This window comes from Pygocentrus nattereri, chromosome 8, assembly GCF_015220715.1.
Source record: "Pygocentrus nattereri isolate fPygNat1 chromosome 8, fPygNat1.pri, whole genome shotgun sequence".
NCBI classification, from domain to species: Eukaryota; Metazoa; Chordata; class Actinopteri; order Characiformes; family Serrasalmidae; genus Pygocentrus; species Pygocentrus nattereri.
The window spans coordinates 20,893,625-20,919,858 of record NC_051218.1 but is presented as its reverse complement, the minus strand read 5'-3'; the positions used below and the strand labels follow the sequence as shown (position 1 = coordinate 20,919,858).

Genomic DNA, 26,234 nt, shown 5'->3' with positions numbered 1-26,234 from the left:
CCTGTTTTCCCAAGGTTAAAAAATGCAACCAGCAAATGTTTTTCCTATAGATATTCTGTTTGATAGCAGAAGACAATGCCGGTTGCCCTTTGTACCCAGATCCGTCTAGCCTTTTCTGCGGGAGTTCATGTTTTGTTCATGTCATGTTTTATTTCTTTATTCTGTGTTATTTCATTTATTATTCATCATGTTTTAATACATTTGATTGGAAACGTACATTTAAAAGAGATTTAACATTTTAAAATATCACAAAATTGCCATGTTGACTGCCTAAAAACATTCAGTGGGTGAAAGTACCACAGGCTCCCACAGCTCAGTGACGTCGCGCCCGTCCCTTACTATAAAACACGGGAGCAGGATGAGAGGAGGAGATCTGCTGCACTCCTTTACTCCTGCAGCCTTTAGGCAGCTCATTCACTCGCTTTTAGTCGCTTTCGATCTTTAAGAAGGGCTTGAGAGTACTGGAGTCTGATGTTTTTCCTTCTTGTCGATTTTGAAATAGTCTCATGAGACCACGCTAAGAGGAGAAGCAGAAAGCCCACCGCACCTGCCCTGGAGGACTGACTGCCCCCTTGGACAGGGGCAGAACTAGAGCTGCCTGTCTGAACAACATGGGATACACCTTGACGGTTCTGGTACCTTGAGCTTAGTGACTAAAATCGTTTGGCTGAAGGAAAAGCTCCGCTGAATCTTACTGCGCATCCACCGATTTGCTCAACCGCTTTGGCTACTCGCTGACTTGGCACCGGAGTTCTGAGCGCCACCGGGACGGAATGACTCCCAGAGAAACTGCGGTGTTCATAGCCGTGCTCTTTCAGTGCCTCACCTCCACGCGAGGTAAGTTCTTTTCACCTCTCCTGCCTGCGTTCAGTCTTGTTTGTTGGCTTTTCACAGCCATTCGGAATTTTTGCTAGCATTAGCTTTTTTGATGATGCAGTGCTGACGGTTAGCTCCGCGATGAAGAGCATCCGAATGTGACTGATTTCATAAACTGCCCCCAAAACACACACAACACTTGCTTTTGACGGTCTTGAACTAGCTGACAGTCTTCTTTCAGTTTTCGTGGGTAGTAAAATGCTTCGCGCCTTTTCTGCTTTAGCACCTGTGTGGCTTTCTTTCCCTTTGGATGCTCTGAAGCTGCTTTGGTAGCTAGATCGCTCGCTCTCTTCACTCAAGGAGTTCAGGCTCATTGAAAAACATTGTTTTTTTGTAAATGAGCGAAGAAAAATGTACCTGAACTAACTTGAAGAGCTCAAAAGTTTATCTATTAAGAATATGGTCTCTCCCACAGCCACAGCTAGAATAACGTGAGCCTGTAGCCATCTTCAGGTCACTAATTCAGTTAATTACTACAGAGAGATAGTTAGATAACCTGGATTATTCATTATGCACGCTGCATGCACCTTATTATTGGGGAACATTCAGCTAGTGGTGAGTATGCAGTCTTATCCCATCCTCCAAATATTGTTTGGTGTTTGGAGAAATAACACACATGCAGTGTTTGCACTATCAGCCTAAAACAGTTTATTGTAAATGATTGTGCCGGTTTGCAGTGTGAAAGGTTGCTCTCCATTTTGAAAGGAGAATGTCTGTTTAGAGGAGAACGTACACTGTTGATACTTGGCTTCTTGACTGCCTGACTGCCTCGCCTCATAAATAAAAGTGAGTATAAAAGGTGGATGTCGCTGTGCATTGTGCCATAGCTGTTGCGCTGCAGATACATGTCTTCCTCCTAGTGTCCAAATAAACAGCAACCCCCGGCTCTGGTCCAAACAGAGGAAATACACCCCCCTACCCCCCTACCTCCTCCCACCCGGCACTGTTTTTTTGGTCTTCAAGCTTTGTCTACAAGGTTTCCAAGTAGATTTCCTTCACTGTCCACATGCCGAGCGTGGGAAAGACACATGGAGGAAGCGGACGGAGAGGCAGGAGGCACCCTGGAATTGTTCTGGCAAGTAGAGGTCAGGGAAACGTGACACGCTACCTGAGTAAAGATTTCTTCCCCAAGCTCCTTGTATGGCCAATCAGTTTTGAGTGCATGTCAGGCTCTTCGCCTAATACAATGACTGGGTGTGGAAAACGATAGGCCTGCTTTTGTTTTTTCAAGAGGCCCGAAATTGTGATCATAAACCAAAATATGTAATCAAAACAAGCTTGCTGTCTTGTTGATTGTTGATGAAGTGATAGACTGATGAGCTGTTCACAACCTCTGTTCAACATCTTGAAAACAGGTATTCATAAAACAGACTGTCAAATAAAATGTGGGGGGCTTCTGGTAAACTGAGATTTTTCAATCAGATCATTTAAGCCAATGTCAGGACTTACAGGATACGCATTAAAGCATGACTTTGACTTTTGGCTTAAGTTAACAGGCTAACTGAGAAGTCTTGATTTATTAAATACTTAAATAAATAGTGCTTTATGTTAAATAACACTTTAGACTGCAGCCGTGCAATATTTTGGTTAGTTGTCAAATGCAGCTACGTGGTAGTGTATTCAGTGCACTGGCAGTCTGAAAGTCTTTTAGATGCTTGAAGGGCTCAGGAGATATGATGTTATCTGTGTGTTTTAGTGATTAGCTTTGGAGAAGCAAACAGGCCCTCACAGTGCAACTATTGATTTTCTATTTATTATTCTACTTTTGGATATAAAATAACTGATTGAGTATATTATCTGATGATTGCCTTTGGAAGGAGTTGACTGTTGCCTTATCAATGTAGCCTTGCTTGGCTTCTTTTCGTTTGTGATAATGGTTTTCTTTCAGTGATCATTTACCAAATATGCTGTGTAATACTTCAGGATACCCTCACATGCTAGTAAAAATGTGGAATTCAGTTTTTTTGCTGCTTTACACTGGAGGATTTTGTGAATGTGGCATATCCCAGACTTTAGAATATCTTGAATATCTAAACATCTAAAATCTTGAAGTGTTACATTTTACAGTTACAGCCTACACAAATGTGAAAACACAGTCATTACCTAACTAAGCAAATTACATGCTTATGTACAGTCATTGTTCTGTCTGCGGTAACCTGCTGTTTACTGTAGATTGGTCCACAGAGGGGCAGAATTCCCCATGGCTGATTCATCAGAAATCACACATTAAAAGTCAAACTTTGCACTGAACCCTCGAGTGATTGAAATTGTGACCACAATATGAGACCTCAGTCAGTCCGCAAATGGTTAACCGGAAAACCACAGTACAGTGGGTTGGTGAAGCACGTCTGTGGAGAAGTCTATGTTGCAATCAGCAGTGTAGAAAGTGACATGGGATATGGATCATTTATAATGGCAATATGGAAATGAATCTAGAGCATATTTGCCATATTCAAATCATCTTTGTCTATATAAAAACCTTGTAGGTCGATGTTTTAACAAAAAGTACAGAGATTTTTTTTTACATTATATGATAATGACAGCTGGCCTTTATATCGTGGGAATATTTCCTAGTGAATTGGCCAACTTTATGGTCCAATATTACTTGGAGTAATATCTCATTTCTTTTCTCTCTCTTACAAAGTTGCCTTTTGGAAAGTCAGTTTTGTACTGCATATTTGAAAGTAAAATTTGATTTCTTTGTGGAACAACATGAACTGAGGCAGTACATCATGAACCAGTGTCTTTATAATATTTTTTTTTCTTTTTGTGTGTGTGTTGGTCCACACTGGGCCATAGTGTGGCTTTATTGGAGACTTGGAGGCATGCAGTAGATAGGGGTCAGCCAAGTGCAAAATGCGATCATCCCTCTGTGGAGGAGTGGAGTGCACACGCACACAAATAGGGACTCTCCTGCTGTCTGAGAAGCTGCTGCTAACACCAGAACTGTGCTTTATCTTTGTGAAATATTAGCAGACTTGTTAATGTTGGCCAGTTACTTACCTCTCCAACCTTCCAGTGCTTGACAGACTGACAGCCTTGGAGACTTATTGCTACAAATGTTGGACTAGTGAAAACACTTTCATAATTCATAGGCATGCCTTCTAGTGATTGCCCTTATTATTGGGGATGATACCAATCTCATAGTCATTCCCTGTGATATACAGGTACTTTATGAGCAGGCCATAATGCATTTTCATCCACTATTAAATTGCAATTTCAGGGAGAATCTGCTTCACCCAGCAGTTTGAACTGCAGCACAAATCCACCTGAGATGCAGAACATATTGGGAGAGGTTATGGGCTTCTGTTCCTCTTATGAAGGATATCTATATTGTTTGTCAATCTCCAGAGTCTTCAGCACACTCTTAGTAGTGTTATACAGCAGGTAATACCTGACTGAAGTGGCCACCCAATTCAGCTTTGTTTTTCTTTATTGCATGCATTCTTTCAAAAACTGAGGGGAGGTAGTTTCCTGATCTCTAAAGACCAGTCTACAAGCTAATAAAAACCCAGTTCACCCTAGCTGTTATCTTAACCTTGCAGCTTGACAGAAAGATAAGTAGGAATATGAGTACGCTTCTGTATGTGAAAAGCAGGCTCACAGTTGGAGGTGCAGTAGCAGCCTCCTGTTTTGGCAGGTGGTCCCAAGTCTCATCCAGACCTTACCCTCGTGCTTGTAAATCAACTAAGAGCTCAAAAGGCATCATGTGAATTTGTATTACTGTCGTTGAGACTGAAGACCAAAATCCACAGATAATTCAAATGAATTATCTGAAATGCTAAAAACATAAAGCAAAGCCAGACCACATCATGTGTTTAAAAGACCCATGGGAGACAATAATAAAAGAGACAGGGAAAAAAAATAAGCTTGCCCACTGCTGTTAACTACTGTTTCGCTCATTTGCTCATTGTCTTTGGGTGCGCTCATTATTGCTTATTCAGTACTGTTTTATCTTTCATATGGAAGTCTCCATCGTTTGGAACTCTATTGTTCTCTATTGAAATCACAGTGGACCTTGCACCAAGGCTAGAGGAACCATGAGTCTTTATTGTTCTTTTGCCCCCAAAAAAAAAGATTTTCTCCTCCGAGATGACTTTACGGGCACAGTGTGTCAGACCGTAAGTGGACGGGAAGCACAGGGAGTCCTGTACCAACTGCCAGAGGAGGGAATTCCGCACATTATGCCCAGCATTTACAGGGCTGTGACAGGGGATTTCCTTGTCACGCACAGACAGTACAATACTCTAAACTAATGCAGCAAATGTTGTGTTGCTCAACTTCACTGTTTGAACATTGCTGATGTTTAATTCTTTGAAATTTGATTCATGCAACGTCTGCCTCTAGTAATTTGGCGATGCACTGGGGACCCATGATGCCATGTTACATTGGGATAGTTGTTGGATTACCCAAATGTTTTGATAAGTCAAAGTGGGGACTATTTCTATTTCTGTGGTGTGTTTTAAAATGATCATATTGTTTCATTTAACGCATCATGGGAAAGAATTCCTTAAATCCACATATTTGGATAGAATGTTGTCTTGCTTGACCACAGCCATGCCTGTAGCATCAGGGAATAATTAAATCGAAAAGACAAAGGACAGAATTTCACAACCAATTAAATAGCTTTAATAAATTACATCCTACAGATTAAGTAAGCTTGTCACAATCATAAAATTATATGAACAATTGTTACTAATAATTTAATTGTCTTTTATATTCATCGGCTGCTTCCTAGCTGCTGATGTGTAGTAGCGCCCAGGTAATGATGGAAGGAAATTGTTTTACTCACAATTAATTGCCATACAAATGATTGTAATTAACAACTATGCTATCTTTCTTTATTCATTGTATGTAACTATTAAAGTACAAGCCTGTGCATGTGACATTCAGATGTATGACATAGTCCAAAAAACTCCCACCAAATCTGTCCTGGTACCTCTGACTCTTTTCTTTTTTTCTCCATATTTAGTAAAACTACTACTTTTTCATTTTTCTCAACAAAAAGTATTACAAAGTGCTGCTTTACGTCTGCTTAAATAACTGTGATCAGTTAAAATAATTGTGATCAGGTAATGACAGTGGCATAACAGTATAACACACTGCTATTATGGCCAATAGCTTTGCAATTTTTATTTTATTTTATTATTTTATTAAATTATTTTGATGTAAAATAATGTCAGTTTATTTTTAACAATCACTTTAAGAACATATGCAGGGTTCAACATGAACCATTGCCCCAGGTAAATAAAATAGCAATTCAGGACAGCAGTGGTAAAAATCACTTGCTGATCAAGCTGATCATCAGGCACAGGGCAGTGAGCGACCAGACATGATATTGTCTTTATGTATATTTAAATGGGCCTTTGTCATGCAGAAAAATGATTTAGTACATTTATGCAGTTGAGTTACATATAGTCAATCACGTTTGTCATCAAGAGATTTGGGTATGTGTGCTTTTGCAAGCAAAAATTAGCATGGGACAGTAGACCACTCACCTGACCAGGTAAGCTGAAACCTGATGTGAGCTCTGGGGAAGACGTATGTGAAAATTGTTCAAGTAATGTCTTGGGCTCCTTGCCTGGCTTTACACACGCACACACACACACTGAGAAGTCATGAATGTGTACCTGACCCAATCTCCTCTCACATCATTGCAGTTTAATGACTGGAGTTGGAGCCAAACCAAGCTCACTAAATACAGCAACCCGCCTACTGCTAGCAACACGTTCCCCATATCTTCATGCCTGTCCCATAGTTTTAATGGGCTTTAATGGAAACCACATCCCAGGCCCCTTGAAGCACCACAGCGAGCTCCATTTCTGGCATTTTTCAGGCGCTGCGCTGGAGGAATGCAGTACACAGCTGTTGGAGAGGGGGCGAAGCTGCTTGTGGAGGTCAGCGTTGGCCAGGAGTCAGGGGCAGGTGGGGGTGTAAGAGAGACAGAGATGATGGGCTTTTATGAGAAAGAACTCGTTTTAAGTACTGCTGGGGGCCCCTGCTGACCAGGCCAGCTGTGACGATAGCAGGGAGGGGCTGTGGATTCTGATCGCTGTGTTTCTCACCAGCATATGCAGGTCCACATCTGTGAGGGAGGAATTTAGGCAGAGGGAGTGTATGTGTGGGTGCATGTAATTCCATGTGCAAAACTACTAGTTTGACGCCAATATTAAAGGTATTATGTAACTGTAGCTACTGAATGGCATAGCCTGTCAGGTGTCAGAATAAGTTGGTTTCATTTTTGGTGCTGGAGCTTCTCTTTTATGGTCCACAATGCTTCTACTCAGAATTTTAGAGAGGATGGTTTTAATAAAAAGGCATGCCCCATGTTCCTCGAGTCATTTGGTTGACAAATGACTCTTGGAACATATGGAACACACATAGTAAGTAAGAGCTCCAGGCTATTGCACTGCAGAGTCTTATTTTGCTAAGAGCAGTGTGTCGATAATTTTACTCATTGCTTTGTCATGAAAGATGGATCTTTTTTTTTTAAATAATGGAGAAATTATATTCTTTAACATAATTGTTGCAAAAATTCCCCCTTTGCACTGACAAAACTGTTCTGTAATTTAATTAAGCTTGAAAAATCAGAAAGATATTCAAGAAGCAAATAAGTGAAGATTCACTCTCAGAGTGAAGAGAATGGGGACTAGACTGCTACAGCTGTGAAGTGAACAGTTCTGGGCAAACAGGCAGTGTCCAGCTGAGGGCAAGTCCATTAAGGGGTGCTTTCATATGTTATCATGCTTTCCCATTACACAGGAGATTTAATTTGTTTAGAGAGTGTGTTTGAAGGTTGTGTAAGAGGAGGAACTGTATTAGTTTCATTTTGAACATTTTCTTTTTTTGTAAAAGGAAAGAGAAGTAGGCAAGTCAGAAAATTAAAGCAAAAAGTAATTCTTCTTCAAAGTTGTCTACTCACAGTCGAAAGGTGGAGAGAATCATCTGTTTATTTTTTTTATACCTGAAGCAAGAGTGGAGCTTGATTTTCTTCTGTCTAACTTTTCTTTTAAAGATGAAAGCTTTAAATGCTGTTTATCTGATGGAGAACGTTTCGGTGGTCTAACAGGTCTTGCATGATTGTCAGGAGTCCCAGTTTCTTTAAATCTTATTATGATTGCTTTAGAAACTGTCTTCTCCCTTCCTTAGGCAGGTAGGTTATCTTAAATCTTATTTCCTCTGTAGCAATTACTGAAAAATGTATAGCTTATACATACTTAATGGCCATTTTGACTTAAATAAATGAAGGATGGTCTCTGACTTTTGCACAGTACTACCATTTAAGGGTGCATAATCAATTTCCAAGACAAGCAAAATCCAAGGTTTTTGAAGTGCAGAGCAAATAAATATAAAAAAATTGTCCCATTCTAAAAATGTTCTGCATAGTTACATGGTGTGCATTTTCTTCTGTCAGTAAACTTAGTCAGAGCCCCTAAACCCAAAGCGTTTAAAAATGGCAAATTAAAATAAGTTGCCTTTTGCCCAGCAACATGAGCTACCAAACATAGGCTGTTTGGGGAGTAGAATCAAAAGAAGGAAATCACTTATGATATGACTGTCATCCCTCCTGGGCAGAAGGGAGGCAGCCAGTACTTCCTATGCTGAGCACTACTCAGTCCGCCCATCAGCAGCTTGGACTGACCTCACACCAAGCATGATTCTTCAGTCCAACAATGTTTCAGTCCCCACACAAGTAATAATAGCATGCTGCAGAGACCACACAAGGTCAGCCCTCAATGAAAAGCTCCATTAGAGTAAAAAAAAAAAAAAGGGGGGGGGGTCATTATGTAAGGCCAGAAAAAGAAGGTAGTCAGAAATGAATTGACTGAGTGATCTGAGGGAAGCGCTTGAGGATACTGCTCAGGCTCATCTGGGTCTGCCTGGTTCTCTCCGGTTTTGAGCACACATGTGCTGACAGGGATGACCTCCCTGTTGTAGGGGCACAGCTGCACCCCTGGTCTTCTTCCCTACCTCGTCCTCACGCACACGTATGCTAGGCCTCGTTTAGCAGGAATAAAAATTGAGTAAGTTGAGCATGAAAAACATACACAAATCTCAGGTGGATTTAATGAGCCTGTAAGCCACTGATCAAAATGGTAAAATGGGCCCCATCTGTTAGTAAATTTCACCTGAGCGTGAACTGAAGTACTGAGTGCACTCACACAGTGGTGAATTGCTACACACGTTTAATGCCACTTAGGTACAAGTAAGGACACTAAACAAAGAGCAAGCTTTGTGCTGTTAGGTCTAGTTTAGTGTGATAAATCTATTCATTTGAGTAGGAAATGTTGCATGCTCACTTTACAATCAAAACATGATTCCGCATAAGCTTGTTAAATGAGGCTCATTGTTTCCGCAGTACTGCCAGCTTAAAAGAGTCCTGAACAGACTGTATGGGACACTACTGAGCTGGAACCTAGCACTCCACATGGGAACGGAAGTGTACTTGCATAACACTGAATCAGAGCAGAACCACACAGGAGCCTTCAGAAAACAGACGTTTTGGAGAGCTTGATATGTGGTCGTCTCAACTTGTGATGATTTTCAGAAAAGCAGTGTCCTTCAACAAATCTAAATTCTGATTTAACTCCATTTCAGGATAGCAGTGTAGTCAAAACAGAACACACTGACTGGTACATAGACCTGCAGTTGACGTGTTATTATATTTTGATGTACTTTGAGACCAACAAAAAAGCAATTATCCAAGACAGGCCATGTGATACAATGATTATACCATGGTTGTCAGACACAATTGACCTAAAATATCATAAATCATTTTTAACAGTAGGCTATGGCAGCCAAGCAATATTATGGTCAAACATTATTGCGTGAACAGCACAATCATTTTAAAACTTGGTATTAATACAGAATTTAAAGAATGTGGTCCAATCCTAAAATGGGATTGGCTGATATGTGTTTTGTGCCATTGTAAAATACTCCATATATGCACAGCCACACAAAAATTTAATTGATGCACAAAGTCACTAAAATATACAGTCAGTGCTGGGAATGACCTGTTATGCTGTTCAAATGGACCACTGACTGTACCCATAGATTAAATAAGAACCCTTATTTATTTTTTTAACTGAGGGGCTGATATTTTGTGTTTTTAACAGCTAGGCTAAAAGATAGCAGACAAAACAGGTTAAAAGAGAGCTAATTGTTAAACCTTGAAATGGCCAGGGCCAACCCGTGGGCCCACAGTTTTACTGCACATTTATGTAACCTAAAACACTCAGCTAGTTTGCATTGTAGTCTGTGTAGTTACTGAATAATAAGCCTTAGTATGTAAAAAGCCTGGCATTTTAAGGAGTAAATATTCTGTGAAAACTTTGTCTTTAAGTATACACTGAATAATTCAGTCTGATTTGCAATATGAAAAGTGAAGAATATGCTACTTGAACATCTTACATACTTGATTAGATTGGCCTTATGCAGCTTTAAACCCAAAACAAATTTGTGGAATTGTTAGCTTGATGCTAGTGGAAATTAATATTATCATTGCAATGATATTTTGGTGAGCAAAAACTACCTTTTAAGCTGAGTACTTGTAAGTTTCTGCATAAACACTTGCATATTATAATAGGTTTGTTTTTATATGACAAAAAAATGTAAAAAGTTATTGAAAAGTCTGCAATATCACTGATAATGATGAATGAAGGTTCTTTCCTCTCCAGCATTCCATAATTACTCTACTCATGTCTTGCCTAAGAAGAACTATTACCCATCATAAACTCACAATAATGCATAGCCTCTCTTGCCTTATTGTTTTTTCTGTATGCTCTGTTACACTCCCTAAGTTAATGTTAAGCACTGTTACTCCTCTGTATTATCCGTATACTATGCCTGTGATAAGTTCTGGTAGAAATGGTATTCCTTTACTGAAGGCCTGTCCTGTGTTTGTGTTTCCTGCAGGCCTGCTGGAGGGAGTTCCACAGCTGCATCCTGGAGTAGCTACACACCTGCGGAATGCTGGCGAGTCACTCATACTCAACTGCAGGTACTGTAGTCTCCTCTCCTAAACACATCCTGTAAAACTACAAATAATACTTCCACAATGCTACTACTACCACATGCACATACACAATGAAGTTTGGAATTGTGCCTCAGTGCCCCATAGTCACTTCCACAGAATTTTCATCCTCCAAAGACTAAAACAGAAGCTTTTTCCTTTTGTTGTTCTCTTTTATTTTAGAAGATTTTCCCTTTCATTGTTCCCATTTACTGTAGGATCTTTCATACCTGTCTTTTGTATCATTGGCTGGTACATCCAAACATATCAGACAGTAACATCTGTTTTACCGTCCCTTAAGTTTAAGGTCTTAAAGAGATAAGTGTATAGCACCAAAGTAAGAGGCGATTGAGACAGTTTGACCTAATTATACTGAAATGCCCAACAAATAGAAAAAATAAAGGAGTCCCATTCTAAAAATGTTCTGCATAGTTACATGGTGTGCTTTTTATTCTGTCAGTAAATTTAGTCAGAGCCCCTAAACCCAAAGCATTTAAAAATGGCAAATTAAAATAAGTTGCCTTTTGCCCAGCAACATGAGCTACCAAACATAGGCTGTTTGGGGAGTAGAATCAAAAGAAGGAAATCACTTATGATGTGATTGTCATCCCTCCTGGGCAGAAGGGAGGCAGCCAGTGCTTCCTATGATTCGTTCGATATATTCCTACGATTGATTGACTCAAAAGACAGATGTCCGTCATGAAGTGAAAGATCCTATAGTAAAAGGGAACAATAAAAGGGAAAAGCTCCTAAAATAAAAGAGAACAACAAAAAGGGAAATCTTCTGTTTTGGTGTTTGGAGGCTGGGAACAGCTTCTAGTAGGCCTGAGCAGTATGACAGTGCGTATTATAATTGTGGTGATTGTGACATAGAACCTTATTGTGATACAATATGTGCATATCATGGATATTATCAGTCCTTAAAAACACTTCACATCTGCATTTTATTTAATACAGATTATATTTGTTCTTTTTTTTATTTTATTTTAAATGTCTACTTCATAAGAGGTAGATCGCTTGTGTGAATCCAGATTCTTTCTCAGGTTTCCATTTAAAACCCTTAAAACTCATAAAACTTACTGTAAATCTGCAGAACAGATTTACAAATCTTAACTCTACTGCTGGCAGGATGAACACAGTCAGTGACACCAGAAACTAATCAGTAGGATCCCATTTTATTCATCCATACTCAGAAATGTGTGTGGGTATGTGAGGTGGGAGGAGACGACTGTCTGAAACATACACATTCTTGAGGGAGACTTGCATCACACTGCAACCGCACTAGGAATGCTAACCCCCGTGGATCTGTTTTAATGCGACACTTCCCTAAAAGGCCATGTGCAATAAATGTCTCTCTTGATATGGCCTCTCTATCTGGCCTATCATGACGAGCTGAAGTTGCTTGACCCCCGAGTCCAGAGGCAAAGCCACTGGTATTTCAGACATGTTCGATGCTCCTCAGGGAACTGTTTAATGGGATATTTTCAAGATGGACGTTGACTGAAATATTGCATTTTTTGAACACATCATCCAAGAAAGCTATGTTCCCATGTGAAAGTCAGACTTATCAGATGACACGAGATTAACAGAGCAGCTTTCAAACACTTCAAAACAAACATTGTTAAATATCCTGGGAATATGGATGGGAAATGGTATGGTATGGCTCTTCACAACAAGTGAGCAAACAGAGCAGAACTGTTACTCCATATAAGTATATACTTATTCGACTAATAAGTGTTATAAGTTGTTTGAACTTGCTTGTCACATTTATTTGAGCAGTTCTTTTATTTGAGCATCATTTATTTGAGAAATTCACAAAAAGGCTTTAAAAAATAGGCTTTTCCATCCAGTATGACGTACTTTGTAATGGAATGAGCAGGTGTGATTTGGTGCTGTTGCGTTTTACATTTTCTGCTGTAAGTTCATGGTTTCTGTTTCTGTTTTAGATCTTTGATTTCCTGGTTTGATAATTGAATAAATAATGAAGATTTGACGTTTGATAATATTCTTCAATGGCAGTTTAGTTTACACATACAAATGAGCCTTCTTTATTGCACAGTTTAGTACTAAAGCTGGTACAGATCCAATACTAGTAATCATTATCAGGCTGATATCGGAGGGAAAAAGTATGAATCTGATTCCATCAAATCTAGCCTGAGTTTTCTCATGTTCACATTTTGTGATGTGATGTTGTTAGCTGTGTATTTCTTCCTGTAGGAAAGTAGATGTTTAAGAAGTCTGAGCATGATAGCCTACTTTTATGTACTCATCTAAGTGCTTCAATTAAAATAGCTCATTCTAAAGCTTAGTAGCCTGTAAAGTAAACATGATTGCTTTATTAGAAAATAAATCGAGGTATAGTTCTATCTCTACCATATACTGAACCAGCTCTGTACTAGCATAAGTAATAACTTTTCTGATTACGATCATTTGGATGCCACACTGATCATACAGTGACTTGGCGAAACAATGACTCCTATGATTCTTAATATTCATTCTCCTGATTAGCGGGTCCACCCATCTGCAGTGGAACCTGGCCAGTGGGAAACTGAACACTTCTGAACATGTGCAAGGTGTTGAGTGTGGGGAGAGCCTGGATGCGCGGGAGGAGAGATACTGCAGTAAACTGCAGATAAACAACCTCAGGCACAGTGACACTGGATACTACAGTTGTAGTCACCACAATTCCAGAGAACATAAGAGCTCCACTTACGTATTTGTCAGAGGTAAGTCACCAGTGGTGGGTGTGCTAGTCAAATGCCTAATTTCATTTAATTTACTTAAATCCAGCTTAGACACTGGGTGGGCAAAAATATCACAATATGCAATATGTGTTCATTTTTCGACTTTGGAATTTTAACACCAGCTAAACAGTAGAAATGCTGTAACTACTGACAATATGTATGATATAGTAATCATCAATATAATAAAATCACATTAGGTGCTTGCCCTTCAGTACAATGGCTCACATGATTTACATCATGTATTTGCAACACAGATCAGCCAAAATTAAAATAATAAATTGACTTGTTGCTAGTTGCGTGTTTGGTGCACAAATTATTTGATTTCAATCTTGACCAATTCCAATCATGCATCCCTACCGCTAACTATCAGCACCATTACCACATAAAGAGAGCTGTGAGAAACAGCAAATGTGATAAGAGTTTCTTTGGGATAAAACCTGAGACTGTATTTATTTACATTCAAAGATAAGGCAGACATTTCTTTCAGATGTGTATACAACTTTTTGTAGACAAAATACTATTCTGGCTTTAAATGGGCCAAAAACTGCAGCACACATGAGGCCAAAAACTACGATCACTACTTAAGACCCTGTTAATTGCCAGGGCACAGACACGGTCAGTGAGAAATCTGATGTCCCACTGTGTAATACAGGACGTGGAAGCGCTCCAAGCCTTTGGAAAACTCGCAGACAAAAAAGGAGAGAGGCTTAATGAGTGGCTCCATAGCGCACTTCACTGAGGCTACCAACAAAGCTATAAATCAGCTGCCCTGCAATGAGGCTAGTTTGTAATTACACATACTATGATTACATGCAGGGAAGAAATTTAATATACCAGGTCAGACGGACAGAACTCAGCTGTCCGGAGACAGAGAAACAAAGGGCAGAGAAAGGAAGGCATCCATGCAAGGCTGAACTTCTTCTGGGAGACGGAAGCTGAGTGTGATTGCATCGGAAGCCTTGTTCACTGGCTATTGTTTCCTGCTTGGCTTTCTGTTTTTCCAGTTGCTCTGTGAGCCTTAGTGCAGCACTTGCAGTGTGACTGGATTTGCAGCAGAGACCTCCCAAAATGTTAAATAAAGCGCTACACTCACTGATCTTTACTGGCAACGTGAGTCAAGCCTACAGTTTACAAATATGCAGAATGCAGATTTACTTCACTGATTACTTACAGAGAATTTAAAACAATGTTATGGAAAGTGTGCTTTTCAACACGTTCTGTTGTGCTTGTTTTGCTGCCAGTCTCACAGAATGTGCCATACAGGCATTACTTTGAAGAATTAATGGTGTGATCTATGGCCTTTATACAGCTCTCTGAGACTTAATGTGCTGTTTGGAGAAGAAACCAATCTCACTTAGTCAGGGATATTTTATCACTCCTTTGCATAGGAAGCACTGTGTTTTTCCTTAAATCTTTGTTGGGTTTCTGGTTTAAAGAAAAAAAATTGTTTAACGGTTTAACAAATGAAGCCTTGTGGTAAGTCATTAGCATCAAGTAAATAATAAGATTTCCTTGTAGCTAAAACAACATATAACCACACATTAGAATAGCAAATACAGTAGTGTGGTTAGGAAAACCAAACGATAGCTGGCACTTTTGTGCGTTTACATAAATTTGTTTATTTTGTCTGCAGATCATCACCATCCATTTGTGGAGGTCTTCTCTACAAAAGTCCTGTTTGTGTACAGAGATGATGATAAGCTGGTGGTCCCTTGCAGAACGACTTCTCCATATCAACATGTCGATTTGGAAACAGTGAGTATTTCATGCATTGTGATGTATGAAGCCATTTCTTTAGATGTTTGTTTTTTATTGAATTCAATCTGAACATGCTGTATGGATCATTCTGCCAAATTAGTTCAAAGTCAGAGTTAGATACATGTTTTGGTCTTTTAACTCACTTGGACTTGAGACTAAAATCATTGGTTTGAATGAACCTTTACCTTTATTATGTTTACTTTGTTATACTAAATGATTACACATTTAATTTTGTCTCAACCAATACAAATAATAACACCTCAGAAACTTAACCAAATGTTTTGGAAGTGACCATTTTTGTTATTTTTGAAAATAACTCAAAAACTTTGGCAGAGAAGCTCAATTTTTGTCTCAGCTGCCCAAAAAATCTTATGCCACATTTTAAATGAGTCACTGTGATGCTTTAAACATGCTTTAATGTGTTTTTTCATCAGTCATGGCTCCTTTTTGGCCACCTTCCCATACAGAGCAGTTGTATGCAGAGCTTGATATCGTTGACTAGTGTGCCTTTATTCCAGTCTGAACTCTCTAGTTTCCCTCAGAAGTTCTTTCTTGATGTGATGCTGAGTTTTAAGGGATGGCTTTGGGCAGTGTCTGGTCGATATGATGCCGCTTCCATTTCTTCAATCCAACAATGCTCACTGGGATATCCAAACATGTGGCTATTATTTTTTAGCCTCTTTCTTATGCATATCTTTAACTTTATCTATAATGTCCGTAGAATTTACTTCAGTCTCAATTTTTACAGTGTGATCAGTGGTACAACTGCAGCCCAGTTATGTCCTCTTTATCATTAATTTGTGTAAACTAGAAACTTTTTCAGCACAACTTAAATACTTAAATACTCAAACAGCATTTTTCACTTAGTAATTTTCATACATAAAACCAATATCAATTTGTAGTCCAGACAAATCTGAGGACTTTTTTTTTGGGAGGCCACTGTATTGAAGGTTTAAGTGCTCAATGTATTCTTTCTGTTTTGTTTGTCTGTTTTATTATTATTTATTGATTTTTTTTATTCTTTGCAACTGCAGTTGATCTAATTTGGTAGAGTGGTCCTTACCTTAAATGTGAATTCTTTGTAGTGGTGGTGATGGTGACCAGTGAACCTACACGTTTCTATTTTATCTTAACGGCCTATTGCCTTTGATTACATTGCAAGTACTGAATTATACAGAAATCTTATAAAATCAGTAGAATTACCCTTTAAGCCTTCATAGGTAGTTTCACCATCATGAAGTGATATAAGGGGGAATGGGATTTTATGATTTGCAGAGCAAAACAAGGTGCCCAGCTCATGTGTTCTTGACAAGTTTAAGTAGCAGGTTTATTGAACTGAGGATGTCTTTGAAGGGTGCCTGGGACCATGGGCGTCTCTCAGGTTCTCACATCCTTCAAACCCTCCCTGAAGCATGCGGATGTGGACAGGGACAGTGGCAGAGACTCAGGGAAGCTCAGGGTGGGCCAAGGAGTCATCCTGTCTGCATCCTGTAAGAGCAGGAAGGTGGTCGTAGACTTTTTCCCTCCAAACCAGAATAGAAACTAAGACTATAAATATGACCCTTGTTTTATGCATAACACATAGGAAATACAGGTAGGAAAAAACAGCTGGGCAGAAGAGGTCAGGGAGTTGATTAATCTTAATGTATTTTGCATTGAATGGATTGCTATTGCCGTACATAATGTTAAACACAGCAATGTGCCCCACAATGCCTTGCCATGGACAAACACTTCTCAGTCAGGTGGCACAGATAGTTGTGTGACCTTCCTGCTACTGGAACATCTGCTGCATTCATCTTACCCACTTCCTTCCTTCCCGTCTTTTCTAACATCATGATACAAATACAAGAAATGAAATTATAGCGAATGATAGGATATATTCATTATTTGCCATCCTACATTCTGTTTTATGTGTTTCTAAGTGGAGAAATATGATAAATAGATGCTTTTAGTAAAAGACACTTGCACTCATTCAAGTAGAGCTACAAATGAACTCATGGAAGACCTAATGTTGCTCTTACTTTCTTTCAGACTCCTCCCATATCACAAACAATAAGGAGAGATGTTTTGTGGGACCCAAAAGTGGGTTTTCAGATTCCGATAGGACCGTTTGAGAGCTATAGCCTGATTACATGTGTTGCCAGGGTAGACGGCAAAAAAGTCCAATCAACCTTCATTCCGCTGCGCCGCAGTAAGTGTCCTTTTTTAACATAATATTTAGTGTTTCTGTTACCAAGCTGACCTATCCGTCTGCTTCTTTTTCATATGTATAGATACAGCAAAATATATAACTATATTGCCTAGTTACTGTTACGTATGTTACAGAAAAGTGCAATGTGCAAACGAGTAATTAATCTTTGTTTTATTCTGTGCTGTGAGCATCCTGACCAATCACAGATCATCTAAGATCAAATAATTTACATGTTCCAACAGTAAATACCTTTGCCCAAAAATAATGCAGGCCAGTCTTTAACCATGTCAGATTTGGGACTCACTGATGTTTTTTTTTTTCAATAAATTGGAAGCTAGATATAACAAAATAATGCAATAGCGTATTTTGCCAATATTGTGTAGCTCAGAACAGAATATACTACTATCTTAATTCCCCCTGTAAACCCAGCCTTTAAACTGAACTAGAGAATATTAGATCAAAATTAGATTTAGTTTGTCTGGGGACATTTTTTCCCAAATATATTCCAAATAATGTTGTGCTAAAACACAAAATGTCATAGTTTGAGTTTTCCCAATATTCTTCATGCATACTGTAAACTGACATGACACCTTTCTTTTTTGTGTCTAGCCAATGTTCTGAAGAATGTGCACATAACTACAGAGCATCCAAGAGTACTGGTTGGTGACACCCTAGTCCTCAATTGCTCAGGAGAGACCACATATAACGGCAGGATTCTATTTAAATGGGACTTCCAGAAGAGCCCTGTGAGTTATAAGGACTTGCCTACAGTACTTTGTAAAAATCAGACATCAACTTTCATTTATTTAATTTCCAGTCAAAACACCTGTAAAGTACAAGTTCATTTATTGTACTCTGTCAGGAAAAAAGATCTGGAAAGTGAGGAAAAAAGTAAACACATCCAAAGTTTAGGTCTGGGCTCTGGTGTAGCCACTCTGTTGTTCTGAGTAGCTTCTCATCATCAGTGGCTTCTTTGTTTGATTTGCTACTTTTCCTCTTTTTTGTCTGTTTCCTTTTCTTAGTAGCAGCTTCTTGACAGCTACACCCTTTCAGACCCATAGCAAATTTGAAGCAAATCTGATTTTCTCTCAAAGTTTTCAGTATTGCTTATGTGACAGTTTGGTGGTCTACCAGGTCTTGCATGGTTATTAGGTGTCAAATTTATTTCTATATCTTATCAAACATTTTTTCTTCAATTCTGGAAAGTCTGGAAAATCTCATCTCCTTAGAAATACCTCCTGAAAATGAATAAATTGTACTTATTTTGACTGGAAATTTAATAAATGAAACTGTTGTTCAGTACTTTAAAGTGATCACCTATCGTTCTGTGCTCAAACACAAAGAGATTTTGAATCACCATCTTCCTACATATAATGAGTTTGTCTTGTTACATCATAAAGGTGGAAGGTTAGCAATGTTCAGAGCAAGACAGCATGAGAGTTGTTTTTCTGTGCCACAGATTACTCGTCCTCATACCATACACAGGACAAGAATAGAACCTGCAAAAATCACTGTAATGACCACGGCGATAATCATACCTAATGTTACCATGGAAGACAAGGGCATGTACAGATGCACAGCAACGCTTGATAGATCTGTGCATGCGACAGTTAAGGTTGCTGTCTATGGTGAGTATGTGAATGACAGATGTTGTGCAAGTACATTTTGTCATTATATTTTAGCAATTGAAGAGTGAGGAATATGTTTGTTTATGTCTCTTTGTAGAGCATCCATTCCTCAATGTGAGCAGAGGTTATCGTAAGGAGGTTATCAGTATTGTAGAGGGCAGAAGACTGGAGTTTGGACCCCGGGTCAATGCACTGCCTCCTCCAGACAAAATAGCCTGGTAAGGTCATAAAAAAATATTATGGAAACAATAATAACATGTTTCACATGCTGAGAACATCATTTGAAGCTTTTGCAAGACACATTTGGCATTTGAAGCAGTGAATGGCCATCCCTAATGCTGTACCAAGAGTTGTAATAAGTTGATTGAACTTTTATAGGTACAAGGATGGGAAGCACATCACAGATTCCTTATGTTATGAGGCAGTGGGCTACAACCTCACCATCAAGGAAGTGAAGCCAAAGGATGCTGGGGTCTTCACTATTGTCCTCTCAAACCAGGAGAAAGGGCTTCAGAAGAACTTCAGCTACACCCTGTTGGTCAAAGGTATGCATGATTAAGCTAATGGAACCGTGAAGTTGTGGACATGTTTGTCTTTTTTGTCTTTTCTGTTCTGCCCCCTGGGTTCAACTGCAGGTAGCTGCTACGAGCGGAATTTCTGGCTTGTTGTTGCGCTGACTGGATTGACGTAGTGAGTGCAGCTGGAGTTGATTAGTAGCCTTTGAAGGAGTTTTGAGATGTGTGGGTCTCCAGCGCTGCACACTGCACTCAGCCACAGTCTCCACTGGACTTACTTTAGCAATTACTGGCTTATTGGATGAACTGACCATTTTACAGCATAGACACTGAGTGTAGTGTCTTAGAATCTCCTCTACATACTCCACATACTCTGCACCACAGATGAGTAAAAGACAATGAATAAAACATTTTAAACAGTCTTGCTCCCAATATGAAAATTATGTTATTCTAACATTGTGATATGTCGTTTTGAACAAACATGTTCTTCATCAGACTCTTACCTAAGTAAGCCATGGGTACGATGAGTTAAACATGGAGATAAACTATAAAACTGAGTCCTGTGTGTGTTCAAGTTAGTATGCTGACATGTTCCATCAAGTCTGATGGAAAAAAAAATGTGCTCTCAATCTTTCCATTCCCACATACTTTCTATGAATTCTCTGCTCATGCCATACAAGGATAAGGACCTTTCTTCTTTTCCATATAAAAACTCTGCACTACACTTGCTTGACACACATCCTTACAGTCCCAAACAACCTGAAGTCACACACAGTGGAAACAGAATTCAGAGATTCCTGGCAACAATTAGACATTACATTAAACAACTTTCATGTAGACTTTGAAGTCATTTATGTGAAAAATCCTCCAGTATGCTGTTTTTCAAAGGACATTGTGAGGGAAATAGTCCCTCTCTCTTTGTTTTCTCGGTCTTTCCACTCATATGTTTTGTGTAATGACAGTTGATGTTCTGTGCGTGTCATCCTCTATTCTTATTGTAGATAGAGTAGATCTAGTATTTTTATATATTAAATATATTGGGAGACATGCACTGAAGTACCATGACATTTTTGTGTCTTTTCACAGTGAAGCCGAGGATCTCTGAGGAGGAAGTGGCGTCTGTAGGCCCCCAGACCTACAGGCATGGACAGAAGCACCAGCTTACCTGTACAGCCTATGGATACCCAAAGCCTAACATCACATGGTTTTGGCAGCCGTGTGATCCCAACTCAAAGCTCACAAAGTGAGTCAGCATTGCAGCTTAAGCTACATTTAGCTAGTATTTGTTATTGCATTTTGTGGTTGGAGAGAGTTTTATGTGTTTGTTGTGTAGAGTGTTCCCAAACTGTTCTTGCAGTTCTTGGAAAAGTATTCATAAATAGATGACTCACAACAGGAATGTGACGAGTGGTCAAGTAGTTAATTGACTACTGTGTTTATTAAACCTGTAAACTGCTGTGTTTATTGTGCTGATTAACACATTATTGTTTTGCTTTTAACATTTGCTTTATTTCATTATTTCTCTTGATAAACCAGTAAGGCGATAGTTTGGTCTTTATCAAACTGAACTATCAATATCTGCTCTGAATTCCCAGAAAGGCTTAGAATTCCTCTCTTAGAATTCTCTCCATAATTTCCCACAACTCCTGTCTTGGCCAATAGCAACCAGAAATGCCAAGAACTACTTTGTTGGCCTGTAATAACAAGAATGTCCCAGGATTATTGTCTTGGCCTATAATGACAAGAATGGCCCAGAATTCCACTTTTGGACAAAAATGAGCAGAATGGCCCAGAACTTCTCTCTTGGCCCATACTAACCAGAATGTCACTGAATTTGTCTCTCACTCCACTCGCATTTGAGTCTGCATCAAACAGCTGAACCGGTCCAGCGAAAACCAGTCTGCTTCCAGCCGAACCCTGTTTAGTTGAGTGATGTTTAGTTGAAAAAACATAAAAACAATGAAATAATAGTAAAGAGATGTGTTGATTTCTGGCCAAGCACCAGCAACCTGTATAGTTAAACTCAAATTGATAAACAAGGTTTATTACCGAAACCCAGAAGCAAGTAACTGCAAATTTTAGTTTGTGTGATTGAACTGAAATGGATTATCTGATCTTTTTCAGGCCCTAAATCACAGATTTTAGTCTGAGCAATTAAGGAAAAAAGCTATTTGTAATGATGGGGAGCCATGTTGAGGCAGAGACAAGTGAGATTTATTATGGGCAAATCCAAAATCAGGGTCAAGACAGTCCAGGTTCATGTAACCAACACGGAGAGATCGTGGGACAGACATGACAAAATAAACACAGAATGAAGTACAAGGCCAGAATAATAAAACATCCAACAAACATACATCAAACATCAGACATCAGACAAAGACCAATGAAAACTAGGGGCAAACACAGGGCTTAAATAATCACAGGGATGACAAGGGATAGGTAAGAAACAGGTGAAACGAATCAGGGGCGGAGTAAAGAAAACAAGGGGCTGGACTAAGAACACAACAAACACATACAGACGGTAAGAAAGTAAACAAGAAGTACATGGGAGTGGGAGGACCCAATCGTGACACTTTAAAAAAAATGTTTTTGTTTTTGTGTGGCCTGCTATGCTTTATAGTTTATAGCATGTGGGCCTTGGGGGGAAGAAGGTTGAGAACCCCTGTCTTAACCCTTAATGAACCAGAACTTTATTGTTTGTTTGTAATGACCAGAATGATCCATAACTCTTCTCCAGGCCCATAATGACCAAAATGGCCCAGAACTCCTCTCTTGGCCCTTAATCACTAGAATAGCCAAAACTGCTGCTATCTGGTATACATAACAGCCTGCTAGTGAACCAAAAACAAAATGAATGCTTCCAGTGCACCCAAGCTTGTGACTGTCACCAAGAGAACCATAGATATGTAAGATCAATCAAACAATAGACAATTACGCCTGAGTTATCGCAGCAGTAAACTTTAATTAAAAAAAAACAATTTGGAAAGCAGACAGTGTAGGCCCAAATTATCTTGCACCTCAGGCAGTGTGTTGTGACAGGGACTCCATATAATTACAACTAATTACTGGTCAAGGGACTCAGTTTGCCAAAACTGTGACAGAAATAATATTGAGGGTCAGTCATGCCAAAGGGCCTCTTTTACTGCAGTTTAAATTATAATCAGTTATGGCAATGGAAACAATAGCACATGAATGTAGCTGTTGGGAAGGCCGGCTTCTCAGCAGCTAATGAGGGGCACATCTGTCAGATTAATTGCCATGGTTGGAGAGAAATAGTAAAAATATTCCTCTTTACATTGCAACAACATCATAAATGTCTCAGCAGAAAAAGGCCTGATGTACATGACGTACCACACACATTCAGTGATGCTGAAGGGTTCCAGGGTTGTAGTGTTAACGATTACGGCGAGTCAGAGGTATGGGGGATGAATGGAAGTGGCTGTACCGGTGCTGGTGGGACACTGTCCTAGGTCTTTTACAATCAAGTGGGTGAGAAGTTATCAGCTATGCCTTGTTGACCAGAGAGGTCTGAGGATCAGCCTTATCTCAGGCAGCCAGAGAGCGGGGGCGTTTCCTCTGTGTGTGACGCATGACTCAGCCCTTCCTGTCATGCTGCTGCTTCCTCTCTGGCCTCTACTCTCATTAATCCAATTGTTGCTGTCCTCAGAAGGTTGCTGTGTAGCCTTTTGTTGTCCTCAAGAAATGAGGCAGGCAGTTCAACACACTGGGCTTAAACACTTTGAGGCAGAACAAAAAAAAAAAGAAGACTGGGGTATTTCTATGTGCCCTTGAAAGCTTTGGGTTAATGGCGAAAGGCAAACAATCTTGAGTAGCATCACTTAGAAGAGCTGTTTTTTCCAATACTTTCTTCTTAGTTGCTTGTGAAGGAAAAAAATATTTTCTGACTGCTCCTCAGTGAAGACACACGGAAAATGCCCTCTCTGAAACTCCATGGCTGCATGCCCTGGTATTTCCTCATGTGCGTCCTGCCATGATGTTCAAAGGCAAAAGCGTCCTCTCTTCAACTCCTGTTCTAAGAGGTTGTGCATTTTTGCAGCCAAACCCGTAACTAAGTAACTAGGTGTGTCTGACTAATGCACTTTTCAAGCAGATTTTGCATAATACTTGCCAAAAAGTCAGCAAGCATACAACATATACAACAGGAGCAAGCTTGACTTAGAAATCATTGATCAACCTTGTTTTGGAACAACCTGTTTTGTGTCAGTTACATCCCTTTTTTCCTTTTAGGTGCATGAATTATACTACTCCAGTCCCTGTCCAAGACAACACCATTTATTCATCTAACTTTGTTAATGAAGTTTTAATGAGTACCGAGCTGTTAAAAGGCAAAAACAAGGTAAGTACAATACATTGATTTCATTTTGCTTACACCATGGGGTGGACAATATTTGTGGATTGTGGATATCAATACAGTAAATAACTACATATTTTCTTATAAAGTGAGTTTAAATGATGAACAAAAACTGTTGTATGTATAGTTTTGGATAGTATTCCAACTTAAAAACTAAATATCATGCGACTTGTTATCTATTGTTATGCCTTCAAGCATTGTAATATTGCTTTTTTGCCATATCGTCCACCCCTACTTACAGCTATTGCTTATTTTTCCAATCAAATGTACTGCAAGTTGATCATAAAGAACACAGTGAATCCACAGGAAAGGAAGTCTAACTAACAGTTCCCTTTGTGAGTGGAAACAGTGCATTTACATAATCACCATACTGCCAGGAATGGCATGTTATTTGGACTAATAATGATCCAGTTGATCTGCTTCAATTTAGCAGAAAGTAACTGTGACTGATTTTGACCTTGAAATGTTTACTTGTGAAGAGGAGCTGAATTCAGAGCCAAAGAGGGGAGCAAATCTAAATCAGATGTACCATACTACACAATCATATGGAACACAGAAGGAGGAGTAGGCCTTCTCAGCTACACCAAATAAAAGTGTTTTGGAGCAGGATGTTGTACATTTTTTATGAATTTGTTTGAGACAGAACTTTGCTTTTAGATTGTATGCACCAATATGACTCATGACCACAGTTTATTAGGTAACACAGAAAGTTCAGAACATTTGAGTTTGTGTGCCTCAGTGCACATTGCTCTAACAGCCTCAGCTTATTTATCTCTACATAAAACCTGTCAATCACCATTTAATGAAAACAGGCTAGTTCATAGGGCAAATGTAGCAGGAGACAGCCTCTTTTACAGACATATCAACCTATCTACGTACTTTTGAGATATCCCTGCATTGTAGTACATTTTCGTCACAATCTGGATGATCCTTCACTGTAACACATTACCCTTTCTTAAAACCATGAGTTAAGAGAAATCCATTGGGCCTTGTTTCAAATTATACCTCAACATACAATATTAACTAAGCACTCATTCAAGTGTATTACATAATAGTTAATGGTGCCGTGTCTGCCACTCTTTTCCATTATATATTGACTGCTCCCTTGCTTGTATTGCCAAGACACCCTCTGAACAGGAGAGACAAATATATCCCTGGGGACCTTGTTACCCAAACTTTCCTCTGAACTTAACAAAGCACATGCTTTTGTAAGTAGCAGTCATCTGTTCTTGTCTTGCAGCCCCGTGTGGAAGTCTTAGACCACCTGAAAAAATTCTAAAAAGGGGGAGAAAAAGTAAATGAGTGAAAAAGCATAATGAGTGTAAATGCTAGACAGGTGAACTGCATGATACAGTTAGGCAGTTAACAGCTTACTGTGCTCTGTAGCATGTGTAAAATGCTGAGCAGTACTAGCTGACCTCAATTTTGGATCCTGATGGCAAGAGGAAAGATAGAAAAGACTTTGAAAGAGGGCTAATTGTTGGGGCATGGATAGCAGGAGCTTCAGTCACAAACACTGCTGTCTTTCAGTTGGAACAGTGACTAAAGTAAACTGTATTTGGATCATTTTAGGTTTAGAGAAAGATATCAGTTAACAGGGTTGGAAATTGTGGTCGAAAGTGCAAAATCAATGACCATGATGCGTGTACATCACTGTGATATGTAAGGAAAAAGCTATTCGGTCAGGTGGCTGAGAATGTCAATGCAGACTGTTTTAGCAAGAAAGTGACTGTCGACAGTTGCAGTGCATAAACCCCTCTGTACAAAGACGACTGGACGTTTGAGAGGTTAGTGGTGATATAGTCAGTTATGTCATCCTTCATCATATTCTCAAAAAAGGAGGAGTACGTGTATGGCATACATCAAGGGAATGTTACAGGCCTAAAAACCTGACCCCTACAGTGTTGGCTCTGTGATGATGTAGGGGGCATTTTGCTGCTATGGTTTGAGTCGACTTGTCCCCTTACAGGGAAAGGTCACTGCAAAAGAGACTTTTGCTCAGTGTTTGTAGAATTCCACTACATTTGATCTATAGTTAACTCAGGACTGTTAACTCGATGAGACAAATAAGAGCTAAATGAAGCAAACGTAATTTTCAAAGTACTTATAAATAAACCAAAATTAGCAGTTTCCAAAAC

The 26,234-nt window shown here is 39.3% G+C and overlaps 1 protein-coding gene across 1 annotated transcript in view; it reads left to right on the top strand.

The window, feature by feature from the left end:
• The first annotated feature begins 363 nt into the window (after window positions 1-363).
• Window positions 364-26,234, top strand: part of kdrl (kinase insert domain receptor like) — a 58,414-nt gene continuing 32,543 nt past the window's right edge. The window contains exons 1-11 of the mRNA XM_017707150.2: window positions 364-837; window positions 10,792-10,876; window positions 13,397-13,614; window positions 15,266-15,387; window positions 17,422-17,581; window positions 18,191-18,327; window positions 19,041-19,209; window positions 19,307-19,427; window positions 19,588-19,754; window positions 20,811-20,967; window positions 23,973-24,081. Of these exons, the coding sequence (XP_017562639.1) occupies window positions 774-837; window positions 10,792-10,876; window positions 13,397-13,614; window positions 15,266-15,387; window positions 17,422-17,581; window positions 18,191-18,327; window positions 19,041-19,209; window positions 19,307-19,427; window positions 19,588-19,754; window positions 20,811-20,967; window positions 23,973-24,081 (1,509 nt within the window). The 5' untranslated portion in view covers window positions 364-773. The remainder of the gene's footprint in view (window positions 838-10,791; window positions 10,877-13,396; window positions 13,615-15,265; window positions 15,388-17,421; window positions 17,582-18,190; window positions 18,328-19,040; window positions 19,210-19,306; window positions 19,428-19,587; window positions 19,755-20,810; window positions 20,968-23,972; window positions 24,082-26,234) is intronic.